Source organism: Prinia subflava, chromosome 9 (genome assembly GCF_021018805.1).
Source record: "Prinia subflava isolate CZ2003 ecotype Zambia chromosome 9, Cam_Psub_1.2, whole genome shotgun sequence".
In the NCBI taxonomy this organism is placed as follows: Eukaryota; Metazoa; Chordata; class Aves; order Passeriformes; family Cisticolidae; genus Prinia; species Prinia subflava.
In genome coordinates, this window is record NC_086255.1 from 18,188,722 (window position 1) to 18,215,316 (window position 26,595).

At 40.0% G+C, this 26,595-nt stretch overlaps 4 protein-coding genes across 5 annotated transcripts in view; 1 reads left to right on the top strand and 3 right to left on the bottom strand.

The window, feature by feature from the left end:
* Positions 1 to 81: 81 nt before the first annotated feature.
* The window catches only part of LOC134554793 (WASH complex subunit 2A-like), a 65,948-nt gene continuing 39,434 nt past the window's right edge, over positions 82 to 26,595 (top strand). Inside the window, exon 1 of the mRNA XM_063405725.1 lies at positions 82 to 100. The gene's annotated coding sequence lies outside the window, so the exon portion shown is untranslated. The remainder of the gene's footprint in view (positions 101 to 26,595) is intronic.
* On the bottom strand, positions 7,985 to 12,230 carry LOC134555118 (beta-microseminoprotein-like). 2 transcript variants are annotated; one of them, XM_063406473.1, is made up of 4 exons: positions 12,093 to 12,230; positions 10,436 to 10,544; positions 9,169 to 9,274; positions 7,985 to 8,481 (listed from the first exon to the last, which is right to left on the bottom strand). In XM_063406473.1, exons 1-4 carry the CDS (start codon positions 12,093 to 12,095, stop codon positions 8,352 to 8,354), a joined length of 348 nt encoding a protein of 115 aa, XP_063262543.1. In that variant the 5' UTR covers positions 12,096 to 12,230; the 3' UTR covers positions 7,985 to 8,351. The 2 variants fall into 2 exon arrangements, with proteins under 2 accessions (XP_063262543.1, XP_063262542.1); XM_063406472.1 differs by lacking the exon at positions 12,093 to 12,230 and adding an exon at positions 12,058 to 12,083.
* Positions 13,951 to 18,975, bottom strand: LOC134555119 (beta-microseminoprotein-like). Its single transcript, XM_063406475.1, has 4 exons — positions 18,878 to 18,975; positions 18,092 to 18,191; positions 17,621 to 17,723; positions 13,951 to 17,454 (listed from the first exon to the last, which is right to left on the bottom strand). Exons 1-4 carry the CDS (start codon positions 18,878 to 18,880, stop codon positions 17,325 to 17,327), a joined length of 336 nt encoding a protein of 111 aa, XP_063262545.1. The 5' UTR covers positions 18,881 to 18,975; the 3' UTR covers positions 13,951 to 17,324.
* LOC134554795 (beta-microseminoprotein-like) lies at positions 19,718 to 24,324 on the bottom strand. Its single transcript, XM_063405733.1, has 4 exons — positions 24,176 to 24,324; positions 21,796 to 21,895; positions 21,331 to 21,433; positions 19,718 to 20,503 (listed from the first exon to the last, which is right to left on the bottom strand). Exons 1-4 carry the CDS (start codon positions 24,176 to 24,178, stop codon positions 20,374 to 20,376), a joined length of 336 nt encoding a protein of 111 aa, XP_063261803.1. The 5' UTR covers positions 24,179 to 24,324; the 3' UTR covers positions 19,718 to 20,373.

The window sequence follows — 26,595 nt, forward strand, 5'->3', positions numbered from 1 at the left end:
GGCCATGGCAGAACAAGTGTGGTCTCCTGGGGGATTTGGAGTCAAGTGACAGTTGTGGAGGAGGTGGCCACTGTTTGTTGTGACAGAAGATCTGAACTATGTAAGTGCCTTTTCTTTATTTGTTTCCATGAACTTAGCAGGAGACTTTAGAGCTTCTGCTGTACTTTGCTTTTAGCTTTGCAGTACAGCTGTCAAGTTTTATGTTAACCTTGTGATTTTGGTAGATCATGCTCTCCATGTGCAGTTCTGCTGCAGCAAACAGTTGTGGTGTCTAATGAAGTGCTTTGAGGAAATACTCTTTCTCTGGTAGTCTTTAAGTAAATTAATTTCTCTTTGAAGGGAATTAGTTGCTCAAAATTATCTGTTAGCAAAGGCAACAAGGTGAAAACACAACCAAGCTCTTATACCGCTGTGAATTTGATTTTATTTTAATTGAAACCAATTTATTAGGGTCTAGTATAGCTAGAAGCCAGACCCACTTCTTTTCTATCCCTGCTATAATTCTTACAAATCTTGTGCTGTGTCTTGAAGAGAAATAATGTTATAGTGGATAATATCTCCTATATAGGATATAGTTGCAAGGAAATGTAATAAGTAATTCTGACTTGAAGGGCATGGTGGATTCCAAATTATTCTCTTACTTAAAATTATTTTCTAATTAGTCAGTTATTCTTTTCTCCTTGGAGAAAAATAACTGTATTAATAACTTTCATATAATTTTTACTGTTTCTCAGGTAGGCAAATACATCTATATGTATCAAATATACACACAAAATAGGAAACTGAAGTGTGACCAAGGCTGCTGTTTCCAGAGGTGCCTGTTAGCTCTACCTGAAACTGAAGTGTATATTAAAGTATTCTGTGTGGACTGTTTCCTAAAAAGAAGGAAAAAAAGGCACCTTAAAGCATCTTGCATGAATTGAGAATAAAAAATCCCAAATTCTTATGGGTAAGTTTTGTGTGGGATCTGGAGCAGAGAATAGGATGAACCTGACTCTGTTCCTCTTCTTGCAGACCTGCTTGGACATTTCCTTTTGAGACAAACAAGCTTTTCTTTGTCAAATGATTAAAAAAAGGAGAGAGGTTTCCCTGTTGTGTAGATGAAGTTGTCTTCTGTGGATGCAATGTTAAGCACATGTCCTGTTTTAAGGGAAGGATAAGTTCTCTCAGGTACTGATGGCTGAGAAGGCTGAGCACCTCTGAGACATGGTGACCATGTCAGTTTGCTGCTTTCCCTCTGTACCTTCTCCCTTGGGCTCTGTTGTGCTGGGAGTGCTCAAAGCCCAGTTGTAGACACACTGACTTAGGTCAAACAGCTTCCTTCACTGGCTTGGGGGGAGCAGCAATAGTTAAAGTGCCTCCCCTGCCTGAGTTCTGTGAAGCAGTGAGAGGAACATCCAGCACGTCCTTCCCGTTTGTCTTGTTCCTGCATCTGTCAGGGAAGTTGCCAAAGTAAACTGGTCAAATGATGTTGTGGTTTTACTAAAACAGGGACTCAGAGCAAAGCCAAAGAGGCAAATCTGCCCTGGGAAGGTGTTGACAATGAGAAGGATCCTGTGTTTTCTGAGGAGAGGCCTGGAGTTGGAGGGCCTGGGCTGCACCTCCCCCTCGAATCACAGGGGAGATGAGGGGGTGGCTCCACACCACCAAGGCTCTGACCAGGGTATCAACTCTGTAATTTTAGTACAACTTGCCCACATTGAAAACATTTCTTCAGAAGACTTTAGTGGCTTTAGACATGATCTTCTGCATGTCTATTGCTTAACCCTCTGTTTCAAAACTACACTAATGTATTGCTTAATTACTAAATACTGTGTTGGGCCTCAAAATTGGGTTAAAGCACAAAAATAAATCTGACCTGCCTTCAAAATGGTTCATGTCAAACTGTTTTAGAGAAATTAATAAGGGAAACTGATGTTTCTGCTGGCTCTGACAACTGGCTGACTCCATTTTTAGCTGAACTCACAGGAGTGAGTTATTAGGTAGGACCCTACCTAATGCTCATGCAGGTCTTGGGAAATCAAATTAAATTTATTATTTTCCCCAAAACTACTCCCTGTGTGATCTGGCCCTTTTCAGTGAGAAGATGGTTTGCTACTTTTTAGGGGTGCTGCAGCACCAGTCTGGCCACCACTTGTGGTGGGTGATACTGTCCTCCCTCTGTACAAAGGATTCAAGATTGACTTCCTGGTGCTTTTAGGTTATGCAAAAGCACACTGTACAAGTCCTTTCCCTAAAGGCATTTTTTAAAAGACATTTTTCTATTAACTCCAACTTTCTTTCCCCATCAGTTCACACATTTACTGGTCTGGGGCAGATGGGTCTTTTGTATAGAGGAGTGGAGAGGAGTTATTTATTTTAAGTCTGTAGTATTTCAAGTTGTTTAGCCCCTGTTCATGTTCCCCTTTGTCCTGCTTGGCACTGTCTCTGAACACTCTCCCTTTAAAGTAAAAATGGAGCTCTCTAACTGCTCCTCACACAAAATGCCTGATTTTTTTCTTTAAACTAGTCAGCAAAATGGCATAACACGAATATAGTGCAACACCTGTGTTACCTTAAAGAGAGGAAACCATTGCTTTTTCCTTCCTTCTGTACTAGGACTACAGAGGGAGTAGTTTTGGTCTCAATCCACAAACTTATTTAGACCACAGATTCCCACTTGACTTCAGCAGGAATTAGCCCTTGCTAATTAGTTTGAGTCCAGAGCAGCTTCCTTTTATTTTGCTGGCCTTTCTGCACCCAGGAAATCTCTCTGCTCCTTTCTCATCCTGTCATGGAGAACACGCTGCAATGCACTGGGAACAGGCACACGTGTCAGAGCTGGCACGACATGAAGAGATAGTCAGTGGTGAAGGGGTAAGGATAGCAAATGAGGCTTATTACCTCCAGAGTTAAAGGGTGCTCCACTACTACAATGCACATCAGTGAATTTTTAAAGCTGATATTAGGTATGGTTACTGGCGTGGACTATTGAAAGCCTCTACCAACTGGGTGGAGTTTTTCCTTCAAAGGATTGGGAATTTACTTCCTGATACCTGCTTTCTGCTTTCTTGACAGGCAATAAAAATGCAATGGAAAAGGGACAGTATAGACAGAAGTAATAAAAAATGCAGTTTGAAGTTCTGTAAGAAAGAAGTTTGTTGACAGAAGCTTTAAAGCATGAGAATGGTTCTATCAATGCTTCCACTGTTAAGAAAACTTAAGGAGTTATTTCATTTTTCTTCCCAAACCAAATTAATCCCTTTACTAGTTCTTTTCTGTGAAACCAAAATGCCTATTTCATAATTCATATTAAGCTTTCCCTTTTACTCCCAGGGATGTTTTCATAATCCATCATATCTGACTCAACTCATACTGCTGTTCTCAAGGGGAAACTCCTGGATTTGCTCTGTTAACAGTCAGAGGTGATCGTGCTTCTGTTCCCTGAACAAAATTCTGGAGTAGTGTTATTGTTGCTAAGCTTTTATTCCCCTGTAGTGAGGATAATTCAGGCAAGCCAGTCTTTGTTCAGGTTCGAATAAGCATTCTTAAAACTGTTCAGTCCAATTCATGATGTCTCCTTGGCTATAGACTAAAGCTGAGTCTAAAATGACACCTAAATTCTAAACCTCAGAGGAGCAAAATTAAAACGACGTCAAGTTTGCCAGCTGGATCAGGATCTAGGTTTTTGTGCTCTCTGTAGCTCTGACTTTTCCATGCACTCCTTCCAACACAGGAGCACTGTGACAAAGCTGTGCTGTAATGCAGTGACTAGTGAATTTATAGCAGAGAAAAAAGAACAAACAAATCCAAAGCATTGGCAACAACAGAAAAAGAAATTCTAGAGCTGTCATATCTGTACATAACTGAGCTGTACTAATATAGCTAGGCTGTAGTGTCAACAGTTTGTTCAGTCAAGTTCCTGGTACCTTTCACTAGGCTTGAACTGAAAAACTGAGGTCCTCTCTGAAATTCTTGGCTGGTGTGCCACTTTCTGTCTCTGATGAAATTTGGTTGTTCTAACTTTTGAACCCTTTCTTACTGTAGAGAGATTGAAGAGTCCCCCATCTGAAAATGATACTCAAAAGAAAATGAAAGAATACATTAATGACAGATATTGACTGCTCCACAGTAATTCTATCCTAAAATCATGGGTCTGAGACCATTCCTGTAGCCAGACCACACACTGAACTCCTGGGTGTTATGCTCACAAATACTTGCCAGGATTTCTCATAATATTAGACTTCATCTCTTATCTAACCCATTTATATAATTTCCTGATAATATTAGAGGACAATACTTTCTATGCTTTGAATGAAATTGTTCAAGAGTTACTTGTGCCAAATACAGATAGGAACAAATAACTGAGCTGGAGAGAGGGGGGGGGGGGAAAAAAAAAAGCTTGTGTTACATAATCCAGTTTATTACTTCAAGAGTCTAAAGAATTTTGAGTGTATACTGCACCAAGTCAGACCCTTGCTCGCCTCTCCTTGACCATCAGCTTTGGTATGCCGAACAGCATCCCTTTGTTCAGGAGCAGGGCAAGAGCAGGAGAGAACTCCAATAAAATGTTCTTGCAGCCCCTGGAAAGCTTGCCCTTTAATGTAGAACATGGGGAGACTGAGGGATAGTGCTTTTAGGAGAAATCAGGCAAGTCCCAAACTAGGAACTGAAAAGGGGAGGCAAAGTACTTCAGGGAGACACTAATGAACGCAATCATTGGAATTGTACTCTACTGAGACTGCAGCTTGTCGTAGGGCACCACTCTTGCTACAGAGTCCCAAGCTGGTTTTCAGACCAGTCCAGCTCCCCTGTCCTTCATACTGCAAACTGGAGAGACTTTTCCATTATACAGCTTAAGTGAACACACTCAGTCTCTCTGCCAGTGTAATTAGCTGGTAAACAAAACTATTTGTTCTTGTCCCTGTAGATTCATCCCATCTTTAGCAGACCAGGGCAGCCAAGGGAGAAGCCTCTGGAATTACAGTGGGAAATTACTGGGATATTTTGAAGGAGATTATCATCTCATGATGGCAAAGGACTGCAGCTTATCAGTGGTCCTTAATGGGGATCTACTGGAAGCATTGGCTGTGCAAAAGCACTGAAGCCCTGGAGAAGTGTAAAGAACATGGGTCAGTGCTTGAGACCTCCTGAGATAAATAAAATGTGAAAACATAATTTTCAGTATGGGGAAGAAGGTTAAAGTAACCCTGGCTTGCTGTGTGTTTTAGCTTGGTCATATGATTTGTGTGTTCTACAGTTTCATGTAAATACCTGTCATAAAGCAAATCAATTCCAATCAGTTTCACCCTTAAATAAACCACAGCTTGACCCAAGGAAACGTGCACACAACATTAGATTTGAACAGAAACTTTCAGGCTTTGAAAAGGTGCCAATGCAAGCTTTCCTGCATACCAACAGAAGAGCTAACTAACAGCAAAGTGAACAAGCAAAATTATCATGAAATTAATTTATCTGAGATTTTAAAATTGGCATAGAGCAGAATGTGAACTGAAAATATATTACTTCTTTGGTATGCATAATGTAAATGAGATATGCACTTTCCTTGTTTAAGTTAGATTTTCATTTTAAGATTGGGGAAAAATCTTATTGGACACAATATGAATGGGTACAAAGCTATTAAGCTTCAGGTGATAAGCATTGTGTAACAGGAAAACTTGCATCAGATTTATATGTGTGTTCTGGTGTTTGATTTAAAAGCTTTGTAAGCTAAGCACTAGATTTCATTTCTAGGACAAGAATATTTTTCCAATATTTAAAGACATTCCTTAAAAAGACTTGCTGGAAGAGGAGGGCCAGCTATCCAAAACTGCTTCTCCTTCTAGCAGGAAAGCTGTGCGCTTTCAGGAGATGAAAGGGAAATTTGGGGTAAGAGAGCACACAAGCTGTTCTGCTCTGACAGGGATGATTTGCTCCTCAAGGTTCTGCAGAGCCGCCTAAACCTTTAACCTCACAGGATAGTGGAGGAAACTTTCCTGTGCAAACTTTCTTCCCACTATGTGGAGCTAGTGGTGTAATGATCTAAAAGTTTTGAAGCTGGGGGATGTATTCTTTGTATGGGACTGTAGCTGTGAATGCTAAAGTAGAGAAATACCAAGGCAAAATATAACTTGACAGAAGTGGCAAGTTCCAAACAGAGTTTTGTATGCTCTCTCTCTGTTTTTTCAGGTTTGAGGGTTTTGTCTTCTTCCCATAGCTAGACTCCTTGTTACAGAAGGGAGCCAAGTCCCTGCTGTGCTTCTGGTGTTCCGAAACTAGATATAATAGGTTATATAAATATATATAGATAATTTTATATATATATATAATTATATTTATATATAAAATAAAATCATTTGTTTCCATGTTGAAACTTGGAGTAGACAAGAAGAGAGCAGAGTGCTCTATAAGGTGTTTTGGATTAGGCAGGAAGTGAATCTTTCCTATTTCGTCATAACAAACAGGGTAGATCCACATCTAAGAAGACTTGGCAGATGGTGGAGAAAGGTGCTTGGGTGATTTAAAATGTGATTAAATAGCTCTGGATTGTTTAGGAGTGCTGCTTCAGGCTGACCTTTCTGGAATTTGGGTGCATATGTCTAGTAAGCCTTAAAAAAAGGAAAGTAAATCTTTGGTCACAGCTTACTTATGTTTTGGTGTTCTCTATGCACTTCCCTTACAACTGCACCTGGAAGTCTGCTGCAGACAGAGAGACATCTATAGAATGGTTCAGGTTGGAAGGGACTTTTAGGGATCATCTAGTCCAACCTTCCTGCCATGAGCAGGAATACCTTCCACTAAACCAGGCTGCTCAAAGCTTGTCCAACCTGGCCTAAAACACTTCCAAGGATGCTTCATCCACAAATCCTCTGAGCAACCTGTTCCAGTGTCTCACTATCCTCATACTAAAGAATTTCTCCCTTGTGTAATCCAAATGGAGCCTCTTTTAAAATAAAACCTTTACCCCTTGTGTTAGCACTGCCTTCCCAGGTAAAACATCTCTCTCTGTCCACACAGCTCCCCTTTCTGTGTCACCTCCTTTGGTGAAAATTAGAAAGAGCAACCCTACAGTTTCAATGCACCAGGGTGCAGCAGTTTCTCAGAAATCACTTTCAGATCCTCTAGTCTCAACCCTGAAGTGTTGGGGTCTGTGCTAGGCATGGTGTCATTAGAAGATGCCTTCAATTATGCTTTATCTTGGCACAGGCTTGCTAAGGGTAGTAAACAGGTTCACTGCCCAGCTGCAGTGGGGACAGTGTCTCCCAGCAGTGCCACTGAGTGTGGATAGAATCACAGAACTGTTAGGGTTCAAAGGGGCCTCTGGAGGTCATCCAGTGAATCATGAAGTGAAAGCCCACACAAGCTGAGGTTTGCCTCTACCCCGCAGGCTGCAGGTGTGGGCACTGCTCATGAGGTATATGTTTATTCCATAATTTAAACAACCAGCTGTGGAGGCATTGACACACTTTCTGTTGTACAGAAATGAACATGGAGATGTAGGGTGCTTATAGTCACTTGTGGAAAGAGGCAATTGAATAAATGTGCTATAAAGACTACGAAGCAGTGCACCAAAGGAGAGCTCATACTGGCGAGAACATCCCTCTCAGTTTGTGGATTTGCTGAGCTGCTTCCCTGTCTGAGCCCAGCACAGATCAGTCACTCCATGCAGCCACAATGCTGCCCATAGCCCAATTTAAAACCTTTACGTTTTTAAAGGTTAATCTGAATAAAAGACCCTTTCTTTTACCCAAAGTACAAGCTGAGGACTGAGTCAACTATGCTGTCAGTGTAATGGCAAAAGAGTACTGGGTTACACTGGGTAGCTGGTAGATCTTGCAGTCCATAGGTTTGTCTCCAGGGAGCCATAGGACAAAAGTTAATCATGTGAGACATTGTCATAGAAAACAGAGTGTTCAGAAAGATTTTAAAGTAGCTTTTCATATTTTTCCCATGGTTTTTGAAATTTTAATTCTTTTGTTTTTCATCCTTAAATAAGTCCCATGAATTTCTGATGCTTTATTTGACTTTATTTAAGCTTTAAGATACAGCTGTGCACGAATGATGAAATATGGTTCTTGGCAGTGAAATATGACCAGAGAAGAATACAGATTAGCAGCTACCGAGAAGGTTTTAAAATGTCATATTAGATGTCTGACCTCGAGGAATAAACAAGTCAGTTCTTTGTTCATGGTGAGGCAGAGGCAAAGAAAGGCAGAGAAATGGAGATTTTTCTGAGTAGATACTCAGTTTCATTATATGTTGGGTTTTATGAGCAGATTTCACAACAGCTGCATTTTAAGTGTTTTTGAATTTGTGAGAGAGAACCATTAAAACAATAAAAGGAACTATCCCTCCAATGCACCATTCTTCCATTAACCCACCCATGAATGGACTGGGCATTCTTTTGAGTGATCACCTTTCTCCACTACTTTATAAGAGCAAGTCTCCTTGTTGAAAATGCTTTCACATTTCTCTTCATCGTAGTCGACTGGTCTCATATAGCTGTGGTTGGGAGAAGAAAAAGAGGTGATGAGACCAGGAAGTAAGCAGCTTCCACTTCAGGTGGTATCTGCACCTTTGATGTGAAGAGGCTATACTGAGGAGACTTTTGGGAGCAGAAAAGGAAACTTGCACAAAGCTCCCAGCTCAAATGTTACTTAGCCTCCTGCGTAAGCAGGATGAGGGGAGAGTTGTAGCTTTTCTGGTCTGATTTACACCCAAGGGATTTTTGTTGTGTTTATTTGCTATTCCAATACTATTGCTTCTTCTCTTCACCCATGATATGGAACTAATATTGCATGAGTGGTTGGGTGTCACTACAGGAAAAATTACAGACACTTAAGTTGTGCTGCCTCTCAGAGGAAAGTGAGGCAATGTGTGGCTTTGGGAAGATCTGGACTAGGATCAATGGAAATTTCTTAGTGTTCTCTCTTGAGTCAATAACTTGCCTGATGTTTTAGCCTCAGGAAGATTCAAGTACTCTTTTTATTTGAAATCAAGAATTATTTTTTAAACATGACCTCTTTTTTCAGAGGAATTTCTTGCATGTTAAGTGATGATGGTGTTGGATTAATGCATAACTAATGTGATAGGATTATGGTTATTTCTCAGGAACTCCTGTGTGAAGGGAAGTGGTTTGTGCTGTATCACAGCAGCAGAGGAAAAACCCCACTGCTGCTCTGAACTCACCTAGTGCAGCAGCCGATTCCAGCCCTGGAACAGGAGCAATCATCACAGTCCTCAGTTCTCCAGCTGGAACCAAATTCATGGACCTTTCCCTCGTCATCAAGGCAGCCTGAAAACATGTTGTTTGAGCAGACTTCAGTGTCAGACCTATTGCAGTAACAATACTCTTGCATGTACAAAATGGGTGGGATCTCTGCTGAATTTTTGCATTGACATCCCTGTCTGCCAAGGGTGTGCTATCCTAATGCATGGAGAAGAGAGACCTGTGCCCCTCTGTCTCCTGGGGTTCTTGCAGCATGGGGTTTTCTGGAGTAGTTCTTCAAGTATGGAATTTGAAGCACCCAGCAGAAACACAACTAGACACAGACATGGCCAGGATTAAAAAAGGCTTTGACTTTCCTATAGACACCATCTCTTGTTGACTCCTCCTTTAAAGCAAGACCACATCTGGCCAGAAAATTTTTCCCAGTCCGCAGGAAGAAAGCAAGTATTGCATGTAAAGTTCCTGTTCAACAGTCACAAAATAGACCATAGGCCTCCTAAATAACTGATCTGGAAAGCAGAATTTTATGAGAACAGGACAAGAGAGAGTTGTGGGGCTTCTAGGTTGTGTCTTTGCCTATAAATGTTTTCTTTGGTGATGTTAACTAATTTCTTTAAGTAGTAGCACCAGCTTTCCCAGATAAAGCTGTATTTTAGACCACTTAGGATTTTTTGCATATTGGCACACATCAACTCTAGTTTTGTCCAAAAAATAGCATACTTCTCTTTTGGGAACTTATTTTCCTGCAGTTCCACTCATCTGTAGACTGACAGACTAAAGGGATGCAGCCGTTCTACTTTTAAGAATTTTCTTTGGGATACAGAAACAAGACATGACTAAATTGTGTGGTGCTGAGCACTTGTAAATCTCTTTCCTCTTTTATACTGACTATACACAATTATACACAGATCCTTCTCCCTTCTCTGATTTCTGTGATGTGATTCCACAGTTAAAGTATGAGTTACTACTTCATGCAGATGGGTAAACTAAAACTATGCTACTTCCCTGGAAAAACATAATTTGTAGTTTGATCTGTGTGAAGATCCCCAAATAACTTGTTCTTTTTATAACCTATTATAGTATTGCTCTCCATACCCCATTTACCTTTGATTCTTCTCCATTGTTTCCACTTATTTCTAAATTGTGATGAATTGCACTGAATGGACAAATCAAATCAAGCAGGGGTTCTGATGATGTCTGTCAAGTTGAGGGCAGTTGAATTCTTACCTACAACCTCCCCATTAGACATCCCTGGTTTGAATGGTATCAGGAAACAGGAAGCATCAGACAGTGGCAAGCTGATGGCAAGAGCAAGAAGGCAGGCCACAATGGTGTTCTGAACAAGAAAACAGAATTCATATCAATTCTTCAGTAAGTATTAAGATGTCTTGATGATAAATAACAGGAAAATACCTTGTGTTTTAAAATTAAAATCCAATTGTTGATGCCTTAAATCTTAGCTTTCATATTTTCCAGATTCTGTACTGCATTGGTATATAACTCTAAACTTCATATAAAATGTTAGCAAGTTCTCCTCACAGTTTAGTTAGACAAAACAAGCCTTTTCCAGCTGGAGAACCAAGGACAGTGTTGCAACTTCATGCCCAAAAACTATGAAAAACAGGGAATTGAAGAGAACAATCTGGGAGGATGGGACTTCATAACCTGAAGCTGTAATTGGGCAGTTAATGTCATTAACCCCAATATGTAAAAAGACCCAAACTTATAAAAGTGTGAAAATGTGTGATCCATCAAGCATCTTGGGTGTAGCCTCGGCCAGGCACTCGTACTGCCCAAGGTGTATCCTTTGAAGGCCTTTTAAAAAAATACCTACTTTATTCCTTTAACTCTGTCTAGCCTCTGTTCCAGGTAGCCTCTCAAGGCATCTTTTGCAGTTTAGACATTTTAACACACTTATCAGCAATACTGAACCATTTTGAGGCAGAGGCAGAGCATCACATGGGAGGGGAAAATACGTCTGTCTTTCCCCACTGTTAAAACCAAGCATTGATGCTAGACCCAGATATTCTTTGTGAAAAACATATGTTCTATTTCATTCCTCTCTACTCCCCATTATTTTTCTTGTCCTTTTTTTTCTCTGTAGATTCATTCACCAACTGTTTTTTTCCACTAACCTCACTTATAGTTGCAAAAACTTCTTTATTGCAGTCTGAAGAACTACAAAATGTTTTATCCTAATATTGAAGGATTAGGAACAAGTGAAATAACTTCAGCTGAAGTTGAATACTCGGATCTTGGCTCTGTACCTTATTTGCAAGTGTCACTTACGACCTAGATAATTCTGTATTCTGTGATCTTTGTTAGTGGTTTTTTTCTGAAAGTTCAGCTGAAGTTTCAGTGTTATTTTTAAATGTTTGAAGGGCTTCCTTTGGGAGATGAAGGAAATAAGCAAAAGAATTCTAGGATGGAATTTGCTGTGATTAACTGAAGATCTTGGTAAGAGAAGAAAGGTAGACCAGGAATAAACAATCACATGCACAAACTGTTTGGACATGTGTCATTTCAGACAGAGTAGGCCTGGTGACTTATAAAAAGTTGTTCCCAAGAGCTGAGAGGATGCAAATTTAGCATTTTATTTTGCAGAAGAGAGCTTAAACCCACAAGACTGCAACAGAGTGACAAAGGAGTAAAAATCAAGATACTTTTTTTTGAGTTCAGCAAAGTGTTCAGATATTATCCAGATTTTTCACCCCAAGTTCTTACTTTCCTTTGCCTCTCTTTTATTCTTGCTCTCATACCACAGAATTTATACATTTACCAAGCTTCTTAATGTGCCAAGTACTGAGATAAATCCAACAGAAGCTCCTTTAAAATCTATAGCAACTTACCATGGTCATTTACAGTACAATATGTAAGGACTCACCATCCCTGCAGAATTACGAGACTTCCAGTAAGGAGATGGCCTGTACAAAGTTCATCTTCTCAGAGACCTTATATAGAGAGGGCATTTGTGATTACTGCTCTTGAAAAAACTGACCATGCATGTCTAGCACCAATGAAGTTTCTGCAAAATGACCTCATGGGGTGGACTTTATTAACATAAGGCAATTACATACAGGAAGAAAGGTTTGTTCTAACAGATACTGGAGAAATAGGTGTGGCTTTTGTGCCCACACCAGAGTTGGGAGGCAGTTACAAGGAAGCACTTTTCAAGCCTAGAAGGAATATTTAGCACTTGTCTTGAGAAAACCATTAGACATAATAGTGGTTGTGACTCACAACAAAATTGCATGCTTAGTTTGAACCATCTAGGGTTTAAAACATGGGTCCTAGATAACCATTTTCTCCCATGTTCAGCTTTCCATCATGTAAAAGCATATGGATATATGCTCAGATCCTCTATGAAGAAATAGGCATTATATATTTTATTTCTTAGTTCTTATAGCCAATGAGAAACAGTTCCTTTTCTGCAGAGGCTGGATATGTCAGGGGCACTTTCCAAGGTCTTAGGACAGTAATTTGATAGCAAAGAGGTCCAGTATGGTCCCCTTTTGCTGAGCTCTCACCTACTAGGTTCAAGTATTTCAAACTATGTGGCTCTTCTTGGTGATGAAGTCTATCCCTTACTACCTGCAGAGCTGCAGAGTTTGCAATATCTGAATTAATTACTCTGACTGCCATAATTGTGGTGACTTCTTGCGTGGTTTTGAGAGCCCTCAAAGGTGACCTGGAACAAATATTCCATGATATTTTAGAATAAAAGGACCATCAAATTGCAGTGCCTTTATTCTGCTAAAATTGCTGAGCTATTTAATTTTTTTCCTTCTTGTGTGTTACTTGGCATGCAACATTTCGCTTGTCGGGCACCCTGCAGCAGTTGTATGTGAATAAAAATTATCAGGAAAATTGTGATGTAGATGTACTGGAGTGAAATTTATGGAATTTGTTACAGCCAAAATGAAAGAAAAGACAACTTTCTGGGTTGGTGTTGAGTGACAAAGGGTGTCCTTGCTGCTCAACTCTGGAAAAAATAAAATCCAACCAAAATGCTTGTATTTTCTTAATTTTCCAGACTGCCCAGCTGCTCCCAGTGCAAGACCTCTCCCTGTTTTCTAGGTGCAAGCTATGCAGAGAGCTATGCAAGCTATGGAGGGAACTTGAAAACAGTTTTCTTTGGGCCACAGCAGAGAGTGACCTGCCTAAGCCTGGGCAGTGTTAAGGGGCAGTTAAGAAGCCTTTTGCATGATCTGTAAATTCAGAGGAGCCTTAATGAAATGCTGTGGTGCTGAAACTGCTCACAGCAGCAAACTGTATGGGGGTAGTCCATTCATGTATTGATTATTTCAGTCATTTGTGACCCACATAACATCACATTTCTTCATGTTGTTCATGTATAGGATGACAGGTGCCTTGCTTAGGTGGGAAACAGGTTTCTCTAACAGATGTAGTTCTGTTGAAATCTTATGTTGGCTTCCCACTGGGTCATTTCTTACTAAAAACATCCTAAGAATATCATTGTTCTGCCTGCTTATGTGCCTCCCTTCCACTTACTCTGAGGGCTAGAGCATACTCTTCTTCCTAAGGCAGAGAAAAGTCTTAGAGACTTGCCTGAAGGTTCACCTTGCTATTTTGCTCTAGCCCTTCTTCTTGAAACGCGAAAAACAAGAGGAAGCATGAGGTATTTTAGCTCACAGATCATAAATAAACATGACTTTACAAGTAAATTCTTCTTGACATTAAACTGACAAAGTTATGTATAATGTACTTTGGCTTTACTTTATTGAAGTCTGTCACGTTTGTGTGTGAGAAAGGACAACTGTGTTAAGGAAAGGCACATGCAAACAAACACCAAAATATACAGTGCACTGTTTACATAAGAACATATTGTAAATGTGGTAGGAGGAAGTTTTATCTTGGCGGGGACACTTTTCTTAGGTCTGAGGTTCATGTAACCACAAACCTCAAAGCCTAGGCCCTCAAATGTCTCCCAGGACAGGAATTGCCAAACAATTGTGTTAATTTTATAGCAAGGTACAAAGGCAGTGCGAGCAATTTGTCCCAGGTAATAGATGGCAGAGAAGAAACTTGAATTGAGATCTCAGTTCAAGATGGGAGGCCCAAGCTTGAGACTTTATCATTTCTTCTCTGATCTGAACACACCTGTCTTCTTCCATGTGTAGCCAAGTCCCCGTCCATGAGTCCAATTTCAGTTTTAATTCAATGGAGTTTCAGTGGGATGTAAAAAACTTAATTTTTTCACCTTGGTGCAAATGCATTTTTAAAACACGTGATAATTTCTCAGCTAGCCTGGAAAATCCTGTCAGATCCCGATCCCAGGATGAAGGATCAGTGCTAAGCAAGGGACACAGACAAAAAGACCTAAAGGGCCAACCATAAATACCAGGCCATGCTTGCAATGAGGAGACCTCCATCTCTGAAGTGTGGCTAGAACTGAGGGAGAAGGCCACAGATAACTGTACCAGGGAGAGCAAAGGTCCAGAGGCAGTAAATCAGAATGAACAGGAGTGGCAGAATCAGCAAAAAAGGATTTCCAGCTTATGGGAAATGCTAAATATCCTGCACTTCTACCTTCCATCTCAAAAGAAAAATAGTCTTAGAAGTCTTCGGGGAACCAGAAAAATGACAAAAGTTTATTCCATAAATTAAAAAAAAACCATAGTGATTCCAAACACAGCTTGTTATCTTGACCCTGCAGCTGATAAAGCAGCTTCACACATGTCTGTGAAAAAGACTTTTTGTGGAGCCATGGCTTAAGGAATTAGGTGTAGAAAGGGTGGCAGTTTGGAGCATTGCTGTAGTTCTGTCCACTAGTGCCTCTGGTTTTGTGGAACCTACATGGTGCAGTAGCAGACCCTGCTCTGGCCACACGGCTTTGGGAGCATGACTTTGGTCCTCCACGTGGTAGCAAATTATCTGGTCTTTCATTTCAAACACAACCTGCCCAACATGTGCACAAATGAAAGGAGGCTTAACTTCAATTTTATACCACCAGTTACTTAGTTCAGCATTCTTTGGACTTATTTCTGGGGAAATTCAGTTAATTTTGTGTATATCCCCCCTACAATGTACTTCAGCTCTGTTTAGAAAGCATGAGCTTTTTGTATTTTTAAGACCTCTTAGTTACTGATTCCATGAAGACTAAATGCCATGGCTGGAAATTATTGCTGCAGGACTCAGAACAGACTGGGATGGGGAGGGCAACCACAGAATGCTTCAGCCAAATCCAAAGGATATCTTGGCTTTTGGGACCTCTTCTCTTTTTAAATTGCTGTTTTCCTCTGTAATGTGTAAAATCTTGCTTCCTGCCATTTCTTGTCCTGCACCCTTCCTGTCTGATTGAGATGGACTGGAACTAGAACAGAATACCAAGAGAGATTTTGTGACTTGCATTTCTGACAGGTTTCACTAGAATTACCCTTGGGCTGTTTAATTTGTAATAACAGTATGCACTATGCAGTGTTGTGAAGAAGTAAGCCCAGGAAACCCTGCTGTAAAACCCCCACAATGTCTTGGAATACTTTTTGAAAGTAATTTATCACTTTCTGAGAGCAAACTTGAGCTAGGACAATTGCTTACGCCCTCTTTGAGAAAGCAAAAAGGAATGGCCACCTTAAAGAGTAGAAAATGCAACAAATTCCATGTAATTTTTTCCACAAAATGACAGCTAGCATTTTATTTTTGAAATCCTTAAAATGTGAAATATGCTGCAGATTAAATAAATGTGTGGTATTATCATGATTTTCTGATCATATACATGTCAACAGATTGAATTTGAGTGCTATAAAACCTTAAGAAACTGAGATTTGGACTTACTCTGACAATAAAGAGTTGTTTCTAAGGAGCTTTGTATGGTATAACCTGTGGATATAAAAATGGCAAAAACTTATTCTCCAGCGTCTTACCAACACAAAAATATTTCTCATTTGGAGAGGAAGTTTCTTTGGGATTTCTGAGTAAGTTACCAAAATTCAACAAGCTTTCCTTTAGTCTCATTGCTGTGAAGGTACAGAACTCTTACCTCTCCCTTTCTGCCCTACACATTTCATTAATTTTTGGTGGTATGTAAATAATGAAAAGAATTCAAAAGTGAATGAGTGATGTATTAGCCTGCTTTCCTGCAGATGGATAATCTCATGAATAAAAAATCCCAAATGAGTAAAAACTACCTGTGGCCATGTTGTTGAGCATTTTGCCACTCAGAGCAAAGGAGATTAAAGACTCCTGAGCTTCATTGCTAAATTAGTTTTATTTAGAACAGAAAAAAAGGAAAAAGTAGTTTCAGTATTGGCAGCTACTCTGATAATAGAAAAACCAATACAATTGAGACTAAAAAATGTCATTTTTAAAACATTTATATGCAGTTTCTGGGTCTCAGCGAACACAGTCTATTCCTTGGAGCCCATGGGACAAGACTCTATATCTCCTTGGCCTATTAAACCCATCAGAATTCATTTTCTTTCTTCTCCAGTGTCAGCTCTTGTTTGTGCTGAGCTGTTCAGATTCTGCTTCAAGTACAAGTGGTGGAGGAGGTGCCCTTGCAGTGGAAGATGGGCTTCCCCACCCACAGATAACTTCTGGATGGATGTGCTAATCACACAAATATGCTGATTTTTCCCAGACCCAAACCCTTAAAGCATATATTCACGTGAGATTCAAAGCCTGTGTTAGATTTCTTTTTTTTTTTTTTTTTGTCATTCATTCACACTTTTACTGGCGCTGTCAGCAAATCAAAAATCTTCTTGCACTAGGAAAGCCATCTTTATCTGTAAGAAAACTGGGACCCAGATTCTACAGAAACTCATGGGACCTTACAGGTAATAGGGCTCTAATTTAAAAATCAACACAGGTCTAAAAAGGAAACTAGTAGAATGAAATCCTATGTAACATCTGTAAATCACTTAAAACACAAAGTCTTAACAACTAATATTATGAACATGAACATGACCTTTTGATAGAAATGAGACACTCTAATTATGCATCTTGCAAGCTGAATTAGGACAGTTAGGAGGGTAGAAGTGAGTACAGAAGTGCTCTCTTTTATGAGATTTTCTCACTGCATCGTGCTTCTCTGTGATGGCAAAGCATCTGTAGGAAGGAGAGGAATTCCAGAGTGCAGAGGGGTTTGGAGCAGGTGTCAGCCCACACGAGAATAGACAATGCACTCCTGTGAGGGGTCGTCCTTCTGCACCACGTCATAGTCACAGCGCTTCTTGTTGAAAATGACTTTGCAGTTCTCTTTGTCATAACCAATAGGAGTATGAAAGCTGCCAGTGGCAAAGAGAAAGCAAATGTTAGCTTGAGAGCTTTCACTAGCTCTGTGATATGGGTGAGAAAAGGCTCTCTTCTGCCCTTACAAACTCATTTATCCTCAACAATGGAAAGCTGTGACCATCCTACAGGCAATGATGGTACCAAGAAGTTCAAACTTACAGGGAACAGCAATCCAATACTCTTTCCCTACAGTTGCATCTGTGGCAATCTTCTGTCCTCTCAATGTGTCCAAAGGGATACAGTTTCCCATTCTTCATACATCCTGCATAAGACAGGAACGAAACAGAACAGAAGGCTAAAGAATTTAAAAATTATCTCACATTTTCTGAAAGTGTTATTCCAGGCAATAGTAAAGTACAGGGATGTTTTTTTCTCTCAACTCCTGAATGAGCTCCATATGCTGGAATAGCAATAGTAACGTTTCACCAATTGCAATAGTATTGCTGCAACCATATGCAGCCCAGGGGAAGACTTTGTTTACCCCTACTTTTGGCAACTTGCTGCTGGAGCCCCTATTTGTGTTTTTCCAAGGTCTTCCCCCTCCCTGGTATTTTGAGCCCTTCCTGGCAGCTCCACATGGAGCCAAGCTACCACAGAGCAATCAGGTCAGAGGATCTTCTGTGTTTCTACCTTTGTAGGGCCTCCCTGGATTCTGAGGTACACCAAAGCAGTGTGCATCACCCAGGGTCACTAGGCTGCCCATTGCAACAAGGAAAGCCAGAAAGATCCTCTGCAGAGAGAAAGAAGATGGTAATTTCTCCTGTTTATGAATCAACATATATTATAGGAAAAACTGCCTCTGTAGAACCTATGCCATTCCTGAGGTATTCATCAAAGGTAATTCCTGATGTCTGTACCGTTGGGATCATGTGAGCACAAACTTCAGGAAAACTAGGCCATAGGACTTTCATCTAGTTATCATTACCTAACTGTTGATTTAGATTCTGCAAACACCTTTGGAAGCCTGAAGAGCTGGAACTGGACACAGTTTGAGGGATCAAAAGGGAAGAACAGAAAAAATATACAGGCAAAAGATACACTTTTCTCTTTGTAAAATGACTTTATATTTTAAAATGTACTTCACATTTCTAACTTTTAAAAACATAGTCCTAAATGTTTGGAAAACTGAGTGTATTCACAAACATTCTGAGGAAAGAATACCAGCAAGTGAAAGCCTCAGAGATATCTGTACAGTTTCCTGCAAAGAACTACAATACAAAGAACAAAATTCACAGTAATCTTCACAGAGGTGTCTTCCTGTCTCTGCATCCTACAGGTTTGAAATACAATGCAGCCACATTTAAAATGTGTAACTAGATGATTCTCTCTAATGCTCTCCTTTTGCAGTTTTAAAACAAATACCTATCTGTATCCCCATTACAAAAAAACCCAAACCAGTGTAAACCTTTGACTTACCATTGTTGAATGCTTGGCTTCCAAAGAGCTCTAAGTTTCCAGAGAAAGCTGAAGTTCTTTATGTGGAATCAGAGAGCAAATATTTTATGATGCCTTTATATTGTGCAATTCAAGTCTAGGTGGAGGGGGGAAAAAGCCTGCCAATGCAAATGCAGTTATTTTGCAATATCCAAAGAAATCTCTGAAATTTTTCTAGCTGGCAATGAGAAAATGTTTGGTTTTGTAGAGCACCGACCTGGGTAAACTCTTGAGTCCAGAACTCCAGACATATGAGTCTAATCATAATGCTTGGAAGCATTATGATTAGAAAAACACCTTTCTGATGGAATACAAATATTGGTAGCTAAGCTGTAGACACTATTACCCAGCTAGGTGATTTTTAGGGGGGGCAGAAATGCATGCAAAATCCTTTCTGCTATCAGTGGGCTGGAACCTGCTGAGTAGTGCATCTGGTATTAATAGCAGATTAATAGATCTTTTGCTGGATCTTTGCATACTCATGGTTAGTGCTGAGTGTGCACTGAAATATCACCAAAGCTCCTTGGCTACTGCAGGATCAAAACCTCTTAACATTGAGACCTTAGCTGAAGCTGGATCCCATTGCAACATCTCTCTTTCTCTTCCACCAAAATAAGATATAAGATAATAAACTCATTTTCATAAATTTAAGAAGAAACATTTCCTCACTTAATTTTTGAGGCTTTGCTAGGAAAAAAAATGGAATTCTGGAATATTTCAATGTCCCGTGGCACAGTTCCTGGCTACAAGGTGGATATTAATCTTGATGTCTGCACTTCTTAATGCTTCAAATTAATAAGTGATCCATTAGGAAACTACAAGTTTTGTTATTCATTAAATTCTTTATTTTTAGAAATAAAATATAAATAAACCTATAAATTCTGAAAATCAAATTTTCTCAAGAAGCAGTTCTGTGAGGTACTTAGGTAGGAAGTCTTGTCTTTGATCTCCATGCTGAAAATACTACCTCTCTAAGAAGCTGCCGCTGTTTTTTCTCTAAGTAAGAATATTCCTTCAGGTACATCAGCTGAGGTTGTTCTCTGTATAATTTTGACATGAGCTAGCATAAAACCAGGAAAGTCATTCAGGACAAGTTTCAAAACTATTCCTCCCCTGCAGAACACAAAAATCTTTTGGGCAAACAGCATGGGACAGCATGTTAGACAGAGAGCCAAATGCATTTCTTTCTCAGAGAAGGTGGCATTTCCCCATTTCACTGCAAACAACAAAACATCAATATGAAACATTTATGGATGTTTCATCTCAATTTATTGTAGTCAACAAATGCAGTAATAATAGAAATGAGACACTCTAATTATGCATCTTGTAAGCTGAATTAGGACAGTTAGGAGGGTAGAAGTGAGTACAGAAGTGCTCTCTTTTATGAGATTTTCTCACTGCATCGTGCTTCTCTGTGATGGCAAAGCATCTGTAGGAAGGAGAGGAATTCCAGAGTGCAGAGGGGTTTGGAGCAGGTGTCAGCCCACACGAGAATAGACAATGCACTCCTGTGAGGGGTCGTCCTTCTGCACCACGTCATAGTCACAGCGCTCCTTGTTGAAAATGACTTTGCAATTCTTTTTGTCGTAACCAATAGGAGTATGAAAGCTGCCAGTGGCAAAGAGAAAGCAAATGTTAGCTTGAGAGCAATGAAAGCTTCAATCCTTGAGTGATTATAGCCTGAAATACTGCTGAGTGAGAGAGTTCTGAGTCTATGCCTTGAATACCACACTGCTGCAGCTTCCAGAGCTCCAAATGATGCCCTCTGCACTGCACTGTGTAGTTGCACCAGCATGCTCAGCACTAGCAGAGGGATTTCTAGCTCAGTACTCTGCAGTGTGACTTAAGCATGGGCTTGGCATCTTTAATTTTTCACAATTTCCAGTTTGCATAGGATGTGGTGGCTGCTCCCTGATAGACTCTGTCACCCAAACAAAGACAAAGATCATCCTCCAGGTATTTTGAACCTTTGAGAAAGCAGGAAGAGAAAAGGAGAATGCTGGAGAGATACTTGATGGCAGAACTTTGTCATTCTACATTTAGCCTATTCACTGGAGTAAAGCACCTCAGGAAAGGGATTCAGATCATCATAAGCTCTTTAGGGAAACTTCACTTAAGTCACTTCCCTACCTCCACTTTTTCAGCTGATGACTTAACTGCAGTGAAAGAGCAGTTCACAAGTTCCTTAAAAACTAAAGGCAAGCACCAACTGGATGTGCTTGGAAAGCCTTGTGTCCACTCCCAGTCAGCAGAAAATGAGCTAAGGCAAGCACAGATAAGGCTCCAAACAATCAAGAGCTTTATGTGGCTTTCACTAGCTCTGTGACATGGGTGAGAAAAGGCTCTCTACTGCCCTTACAAACTCATTTATCCCCAGCAATGGAAAGCTGTGGTCATCCTACAGGCAATGATGGTACCAAGAAGTTCAAACTTACAGGGAACAGCAATTCACTCCCACTTGGCTGCAGCTGCACCTAAAGCACTCCTCTGTCCTCTCAATGTGTCCAAAGGGATACAGTCTTCCATTCACCATACAGCCTGCATAAGACAGCAATAAAACAGAACATTGTTCTTTAAGCCTCCATCTAAACACCAAAGAATTTAAAAATTATCTCACATTTTCTGAAAGTTTTATTCCAGGCAATAGTAAAGAACAAGGATTTTTTTTCTCTTAACTCCTAAACGAGCTCCATGTGCTGGAATAGCAATAGCAGCCTTCCACAATAATATTGTTCCAACCATATGCAGCCCAGGGGAAGACTGTTTACCCCTACTTTTGGCCCCTATTTATGTTTTCCAAGGCCTGCCCTCTACCTTGTATTTTGAGCCCTTCCTGGCAGCTCCACATAGAGCCAAGCTACCACAGAGCAATCAGGTCAGAGAACCTTCCCTGTTCTTACCATTTTCACCCTCCCCTGGCTTGTGACGTTTACTCCAGCAGTATGCATCACCCAGGGTCACTATGATGCCCATTGCAAGAAGGAAAGCCAGAAAGCTCTTCTGTAAAAGAAACACAGGCCGTGCATTTTAATCCACATTGATTAGCTCTGTTTTCAAAAGCTGTCACTGAACCTGAATTAAAATTAGAAATAACCTTACGTGTACATGAAAATAGTGAAATAGTACATTCCAGATATTTCCCTGCATTGAGGACTTTTTCATTTAGGTGGGAAGATACAAAATGGCATGATATTACTGTGTCAGCAGCGTCACTCCCTGCCAAAATTCAGTCCCTAGAAATCACACAAAACTTCAATAGTATCACCAGCTTGAAAGCCTTGTCAATCTCTTGCCAGTGCTTTATTTATGGCCTTTGAGACAGTTTTAGCTATTTCCCCAGCAAATCTTTGTAGAGCACACCATTGTTTCACATTTTGCAACAGAGAGGAGATGTCAAATCTAATCTTTTCCTGTAGTTTCTTGACACAGGTATCTGATTAGAGAAGAGAGAGATAGATGTGTGCTTTTGGGTAAAATTCGAGTGCTGTACATTGTACTTAGCATCACCTGAGCCATGTTGTCAAACCATGCAGACAGGTTGGGATTTAACACAGGACACACCTCCTTTTGTCTAGTGGGGGCAACAGCGAAGCATCTGTAAGAGGCCTTCAGATATGTCCCCTGGGACCTGCTGAACAGCCAGAACTTTTTTTGAAAAAGCCTGCATGACTTTGTAATGATTATTTTACTGGGGTAGAGGGACTGGGGAAGCAGGAGAGAGCACAGGTTTATTTTGATGGGTTGCTATAGCTGAATAACTTAAAGGAAAGGTTTAGGAATAGCCAGAGACTGAGGAGCAATGGAAGAAGTTGTTTAAATTTTATTGATAACACTTGCAGACTAATGTGAAAGGATTTTAAATGAGTAGATCTTTCCAAGTTACTTGCACAATTAATGCAAGTTACTGTTCTGAACTTCAGAAGCTATTGCTGAGGCTGTTGCTGCTTGAACTGGGTTTAAAATAGCAGTCAGAGGCTTGGCTTGAATCACATTGCCACAGGATATTGAAAGGTTCTGAGCCTGAGGCAGGAGGTGAGCCAAGGAGAAACTCCTCTGCCTGCTGTGGAAAAAACTTGGTATTTTAATCCTTGATGTCCTGGTTTCTTGTGGGACTGAGTGACATTTACAGTGTAGTGAAAGCAAAGAGGAGGAGGGTTTATGGAGTAGTCTGGCAAGGGGGTAATGCTTCATTTTCATTGTAGTTCTGTGATGTGGAGCTCCTGAGGCTTTAGGCTAGAACAGAGACAGCTGACATGCTGAGCAACACAGCCAGAATGAGAGAAGTTAAAAGGAAAGACTGAAACTCCTAAAGTGTGCTATTCTGTGGTGCCTGGGTCAGGTGTTTGCAACAATAGTCAATGATAGTCCATGCCACATCACTCACATCTGAATAGAAAATATAAAAATGCTTCATTTGTTGTGCTGTCCTTCTGTTAATGTTTTATCATTTTTTTCCCTCCAGCATTTTCCTTATGATGCTATTCCTGGAAATGCCAGTCACATGAGCTTGGGCATGCTCCTCTCACTAAAGATCGGTTTTAGACCTTCAACCAAAACTAAACAGAAACATAAGGGGAAGCCTGTGGTCAGTCAGGTGTCTGAATGTCTTTATGCTGCAACAAGCAAATGATTTGTCAGCTAAGTAACAGAAACTTCGCAATAAAGCTTAAGCAGAGGAAGAAGCAAATGGTAATTTCTCCCCTGTTTATGAATCAACATATAGAAACTACTGCCTCCTCTGTAGAACCTATGCCATTCCTGAGGTGCTCATCAAAGGTAATTCCTGATGTCTGTACCGTTGGGATCATGTGAGCACAAACTTCAGGAAAACTAGGCCATAGGACTTTCATCTAGTTATCATTACCTAACTGTTGATTTAGATTCTGCAAACACCTTTGGAAGCCTGAAGAGCTGGAACTGGAAACAATTTGAGGGATCAAAAGGGAAGAACAGAAAAAATATACAGGCAAAAGATACACTTTTCTCTTTGTAAAATGACTTTATATTTTAAAATGTACTTCACATTTCTAACTTTTAAAAACATAGTCCTAAATGTTTGGAAAACTGAGTGTATTCACAAACATTCTGAGGAAAGAATACCAGCAAGTGAAAGCCTCAGAGATATCTGTACAGTTTCCTGCAAAGAATTACAATATAAAGAATAAAATTCACAGTAATCTTCACAGAGGTGTCTTCCTGTCTCTGCATCTTACAAGCCTGAAATACAATACAGTCATTGAAATACAGTAGACCCCAAACCAATGTAAACCTTTGACTTACCATTGTTGAATGCTTGGCTTCCAAAGAGCTCTAAGTTTCCAGAGAAAGCTGAAGTTCTTTATGTGGAATCAGAGAGCAAATATTTTATGATGCCTTTATGTTGTGCAATTCAAGTCTAGGTGGAGGGGGGAAAAAGCCTGCCAATGCAAATGCAGTTATTTTGCAATATCCAAAGAAATCTCTGAAATTTTTCTAGCTGGCAATGAGAAAATGTTTGGTTTTGTAGAGCACTGACCTGGGCAAACTCTTGAGACCAGAACTTCCTATTTCTTGGAAGCATTATGATTAGAAAAACACCTTTCTGATGGAATACAAATATTGGTAGCTAAGCTGTAGACACTATTACCCAGCTAGGTGATTTTTAGGGGGGGCAGAAATGCATGCAAAATCCTTTCTGCTATCAGTGGGCTGGAACCTGCTGAGCAGTGCATCAGGGATAAATAGCAGATTAATAGATCTTTTGCTGGATCTTTGCATACTCATGGTTAGTGCTGAGTGTGCACTGAAATATCACCAAAGCTCCTTGGCTACTGCAGGATCAAAACCTCTTAACATTGAGACCTTAGCTGAAGCTGGATCCCATTACAACATCTCTCTTTCTCCTCCACCAAAATAAAAAAATTTTCTCAAATCCAAACCCTGCTGTTACTCCTATGGAACTCTTCTGGCTTTGACCTGGATAATCACTGTAGAGTATATGATCACTTTTAAATGTGCACTTTTGCAAGAAGTGATAAATTTCAGAGTGCTAATCAAGTACTCTGCTTTTACTCCTACAACCTCTTTGCAGAAAGCAATAGCCACCTGTGGCCCTACCTACATTTAAAATACTTTGTTACAGATGCTGTCAAGCAATTTGAAAGTCATTCCTGTGGGAGACTTTTCATTGGCTACAGGAAATTTAGCCAATGATTATAAGGTCTAGAGACTGAAAAAATAAGCTGAATCATGTGGGACTTTTTTTTAGAGTAAATTAAACACAGAGCTATATGCTTTGCAATGGTGGCCAGCAAAGATGTAATTTTTTTCCTATGCACTATGTATTGCTGTGTATTAATAATAAATAATTTGACCCAAAGAATTCAGCAGAAGCAAAAGCAATAAAGTACATCACAACATAATTCCATTACCTCCCTGGAGGAAATGCTAAAGCTCAAGTCCGTGCAGGTCTGATAATTCTTTAGTAAGAACGACTTAATTAATGAAAATTTCCTAAGCATTCAATTGGCCAATTAAACACCTGACTTTTGTTTTTATTCTGATATAATCACTACATTTTGAAACTTCAATTTAATGATAGTCATGTCTTCACTGAAAAAAAATCAGTAAATATCCTTTCTTCTGGCATGGTAGATAGCAGTGCTTTATCATCCAACTCTTCCTCTTGTCCATACTTACAGAGTATTGAGTCAGCTCAGAACCTTTCTCAGGTGAGTACTGCAGTTTTCATCTTCAGTTCTGTAACACAAATTTATTTTCATTCATGCTACCCATTTCTGCACAGTCTCCAAGCTGACAGTAGCTCATTTCAAAACTGAATATAAAACAAGGTATAAAAGCATAAATGTTGTGGAAACAGCTTCAGATACTGTGAAGGACATAATGCCTTTCCTGTATATGTATCCAGGCACCTCGTTAGCTATCTTAAGCACTATATTGTTATAGACAGAAAATATTTGCTTTTCATCACTAAATTCTTCTCAGGGGCACTGTTGTTAATCCAAATTCTATGCTTTACAGAGTTTTTAAAAAATCCTATTCCTCCAAAATGAAAACAAAACAAAACAAAAAAACCAAAAAAAAACCCAAACAAAAACCCACAAACCCACAAAAAACAAAAAACCAGAAAAAACAAAATACAAAACCAAAAAACAAACAAAAAATAAACAAACAAAAAACCCCAACAAACAAACAAACCCAAAAAAGCCCCCCCAAAAACCCCCCCAAAACCCCACAACTATTTAAGCATGAACTAAGTAAGCACAGTTTAGTTCACTGTTAAGATGATCAGACTTAGTTATTATTTGGCACATTAAGCAGCGTTTGCAAACTCTGTCAGTGATGATTGTGTATCTTTTCCCGGATCTCTTGATATAAGGCTTGCATACAAACATAGAGAAAGTGTGGGTGATGTGCAGCATCCTGTGCCTTGTACCACTGTAAAAGCATTCCCTTCCTTTCACCTGCCATGTGCAGGCCTTGCTGCCACCACGTCACCCTGGGCTGAACAGGAAATGTTATGCCAGTCCTTTTGTGGCTTTTTGATAGAGACTTCAAAGCAAGACTGGTTTTGCTCTCAAAGTGTTTGTTAGGCACAACACCTTATTCTTCTGCCAGTGATTTCCTACAAAGCTGCTGGAGCCCTGGCAGCTGTGCTGCCCACTGTCTGCTCTAGGCTGACACTCCTGGGTGCCCTTGAA

What these genes read in the sequence shown, in the direction of transcription:
- LOC134554795 (XM_063405733.1), bottom strand. An exon ending in GCCAGGGGAGGGTGAAAATG is followed by an intron (nt 21,434 to 21,795) that starts GTAAGAACAGGG and finishes TGTCTTATGCAG; the next exon opens with GCTGTATGGTGAATGGAAGA. An exon ending in GGAGTGAATTGCTGTTCCCT is followed by an intron (nt 20,504 to 21,330) that starts GTAAGTTTGAAC and finishes TGCCACTGGCAG; the next exon opens with CTTTCATACTCCTATTGGTT.
- LOC134555118 (XM_063406472.1), bottom strand. An exon ending in GTCTAATGGGGAGGTTGTAG is followed by an intron (nt 9,275 to 10,435) that starts GTAAGAATTCAA and finishes ACATGTTTTCAG; the next exon opens with GCTGCCTTGATGACGAGGGA. An exon ending in GGAATCGGCTGCTGCACTAG is followed by an intron (nt 8,482 to 9,168) that starts GTGAGTTCAGAG and finishes TCCCAACCACAG; the next exon opens with CTATATGAGACCAGTCGACT.
- LOC134555119 (XM_063406475.1), bottom strand. An exon ending in TCCAGGGAGGCCCTACAAAG is followed by an intron (nt 17,724 to 18,091) that starts GTAGAAACACAG and finishes TGTCTTATGCAG; the next exon opens with GATGTATGAAGAATGGGAAA. An exon ending in GTATTGGATTGCTGTTCCCT is followed by an intron (nt 17,455 to 17,620) that starts GTAAGTTTGAAC and finishes TGCCACTGGCAG; the next exon opens with CTTTCATACTCCTATTGGTT.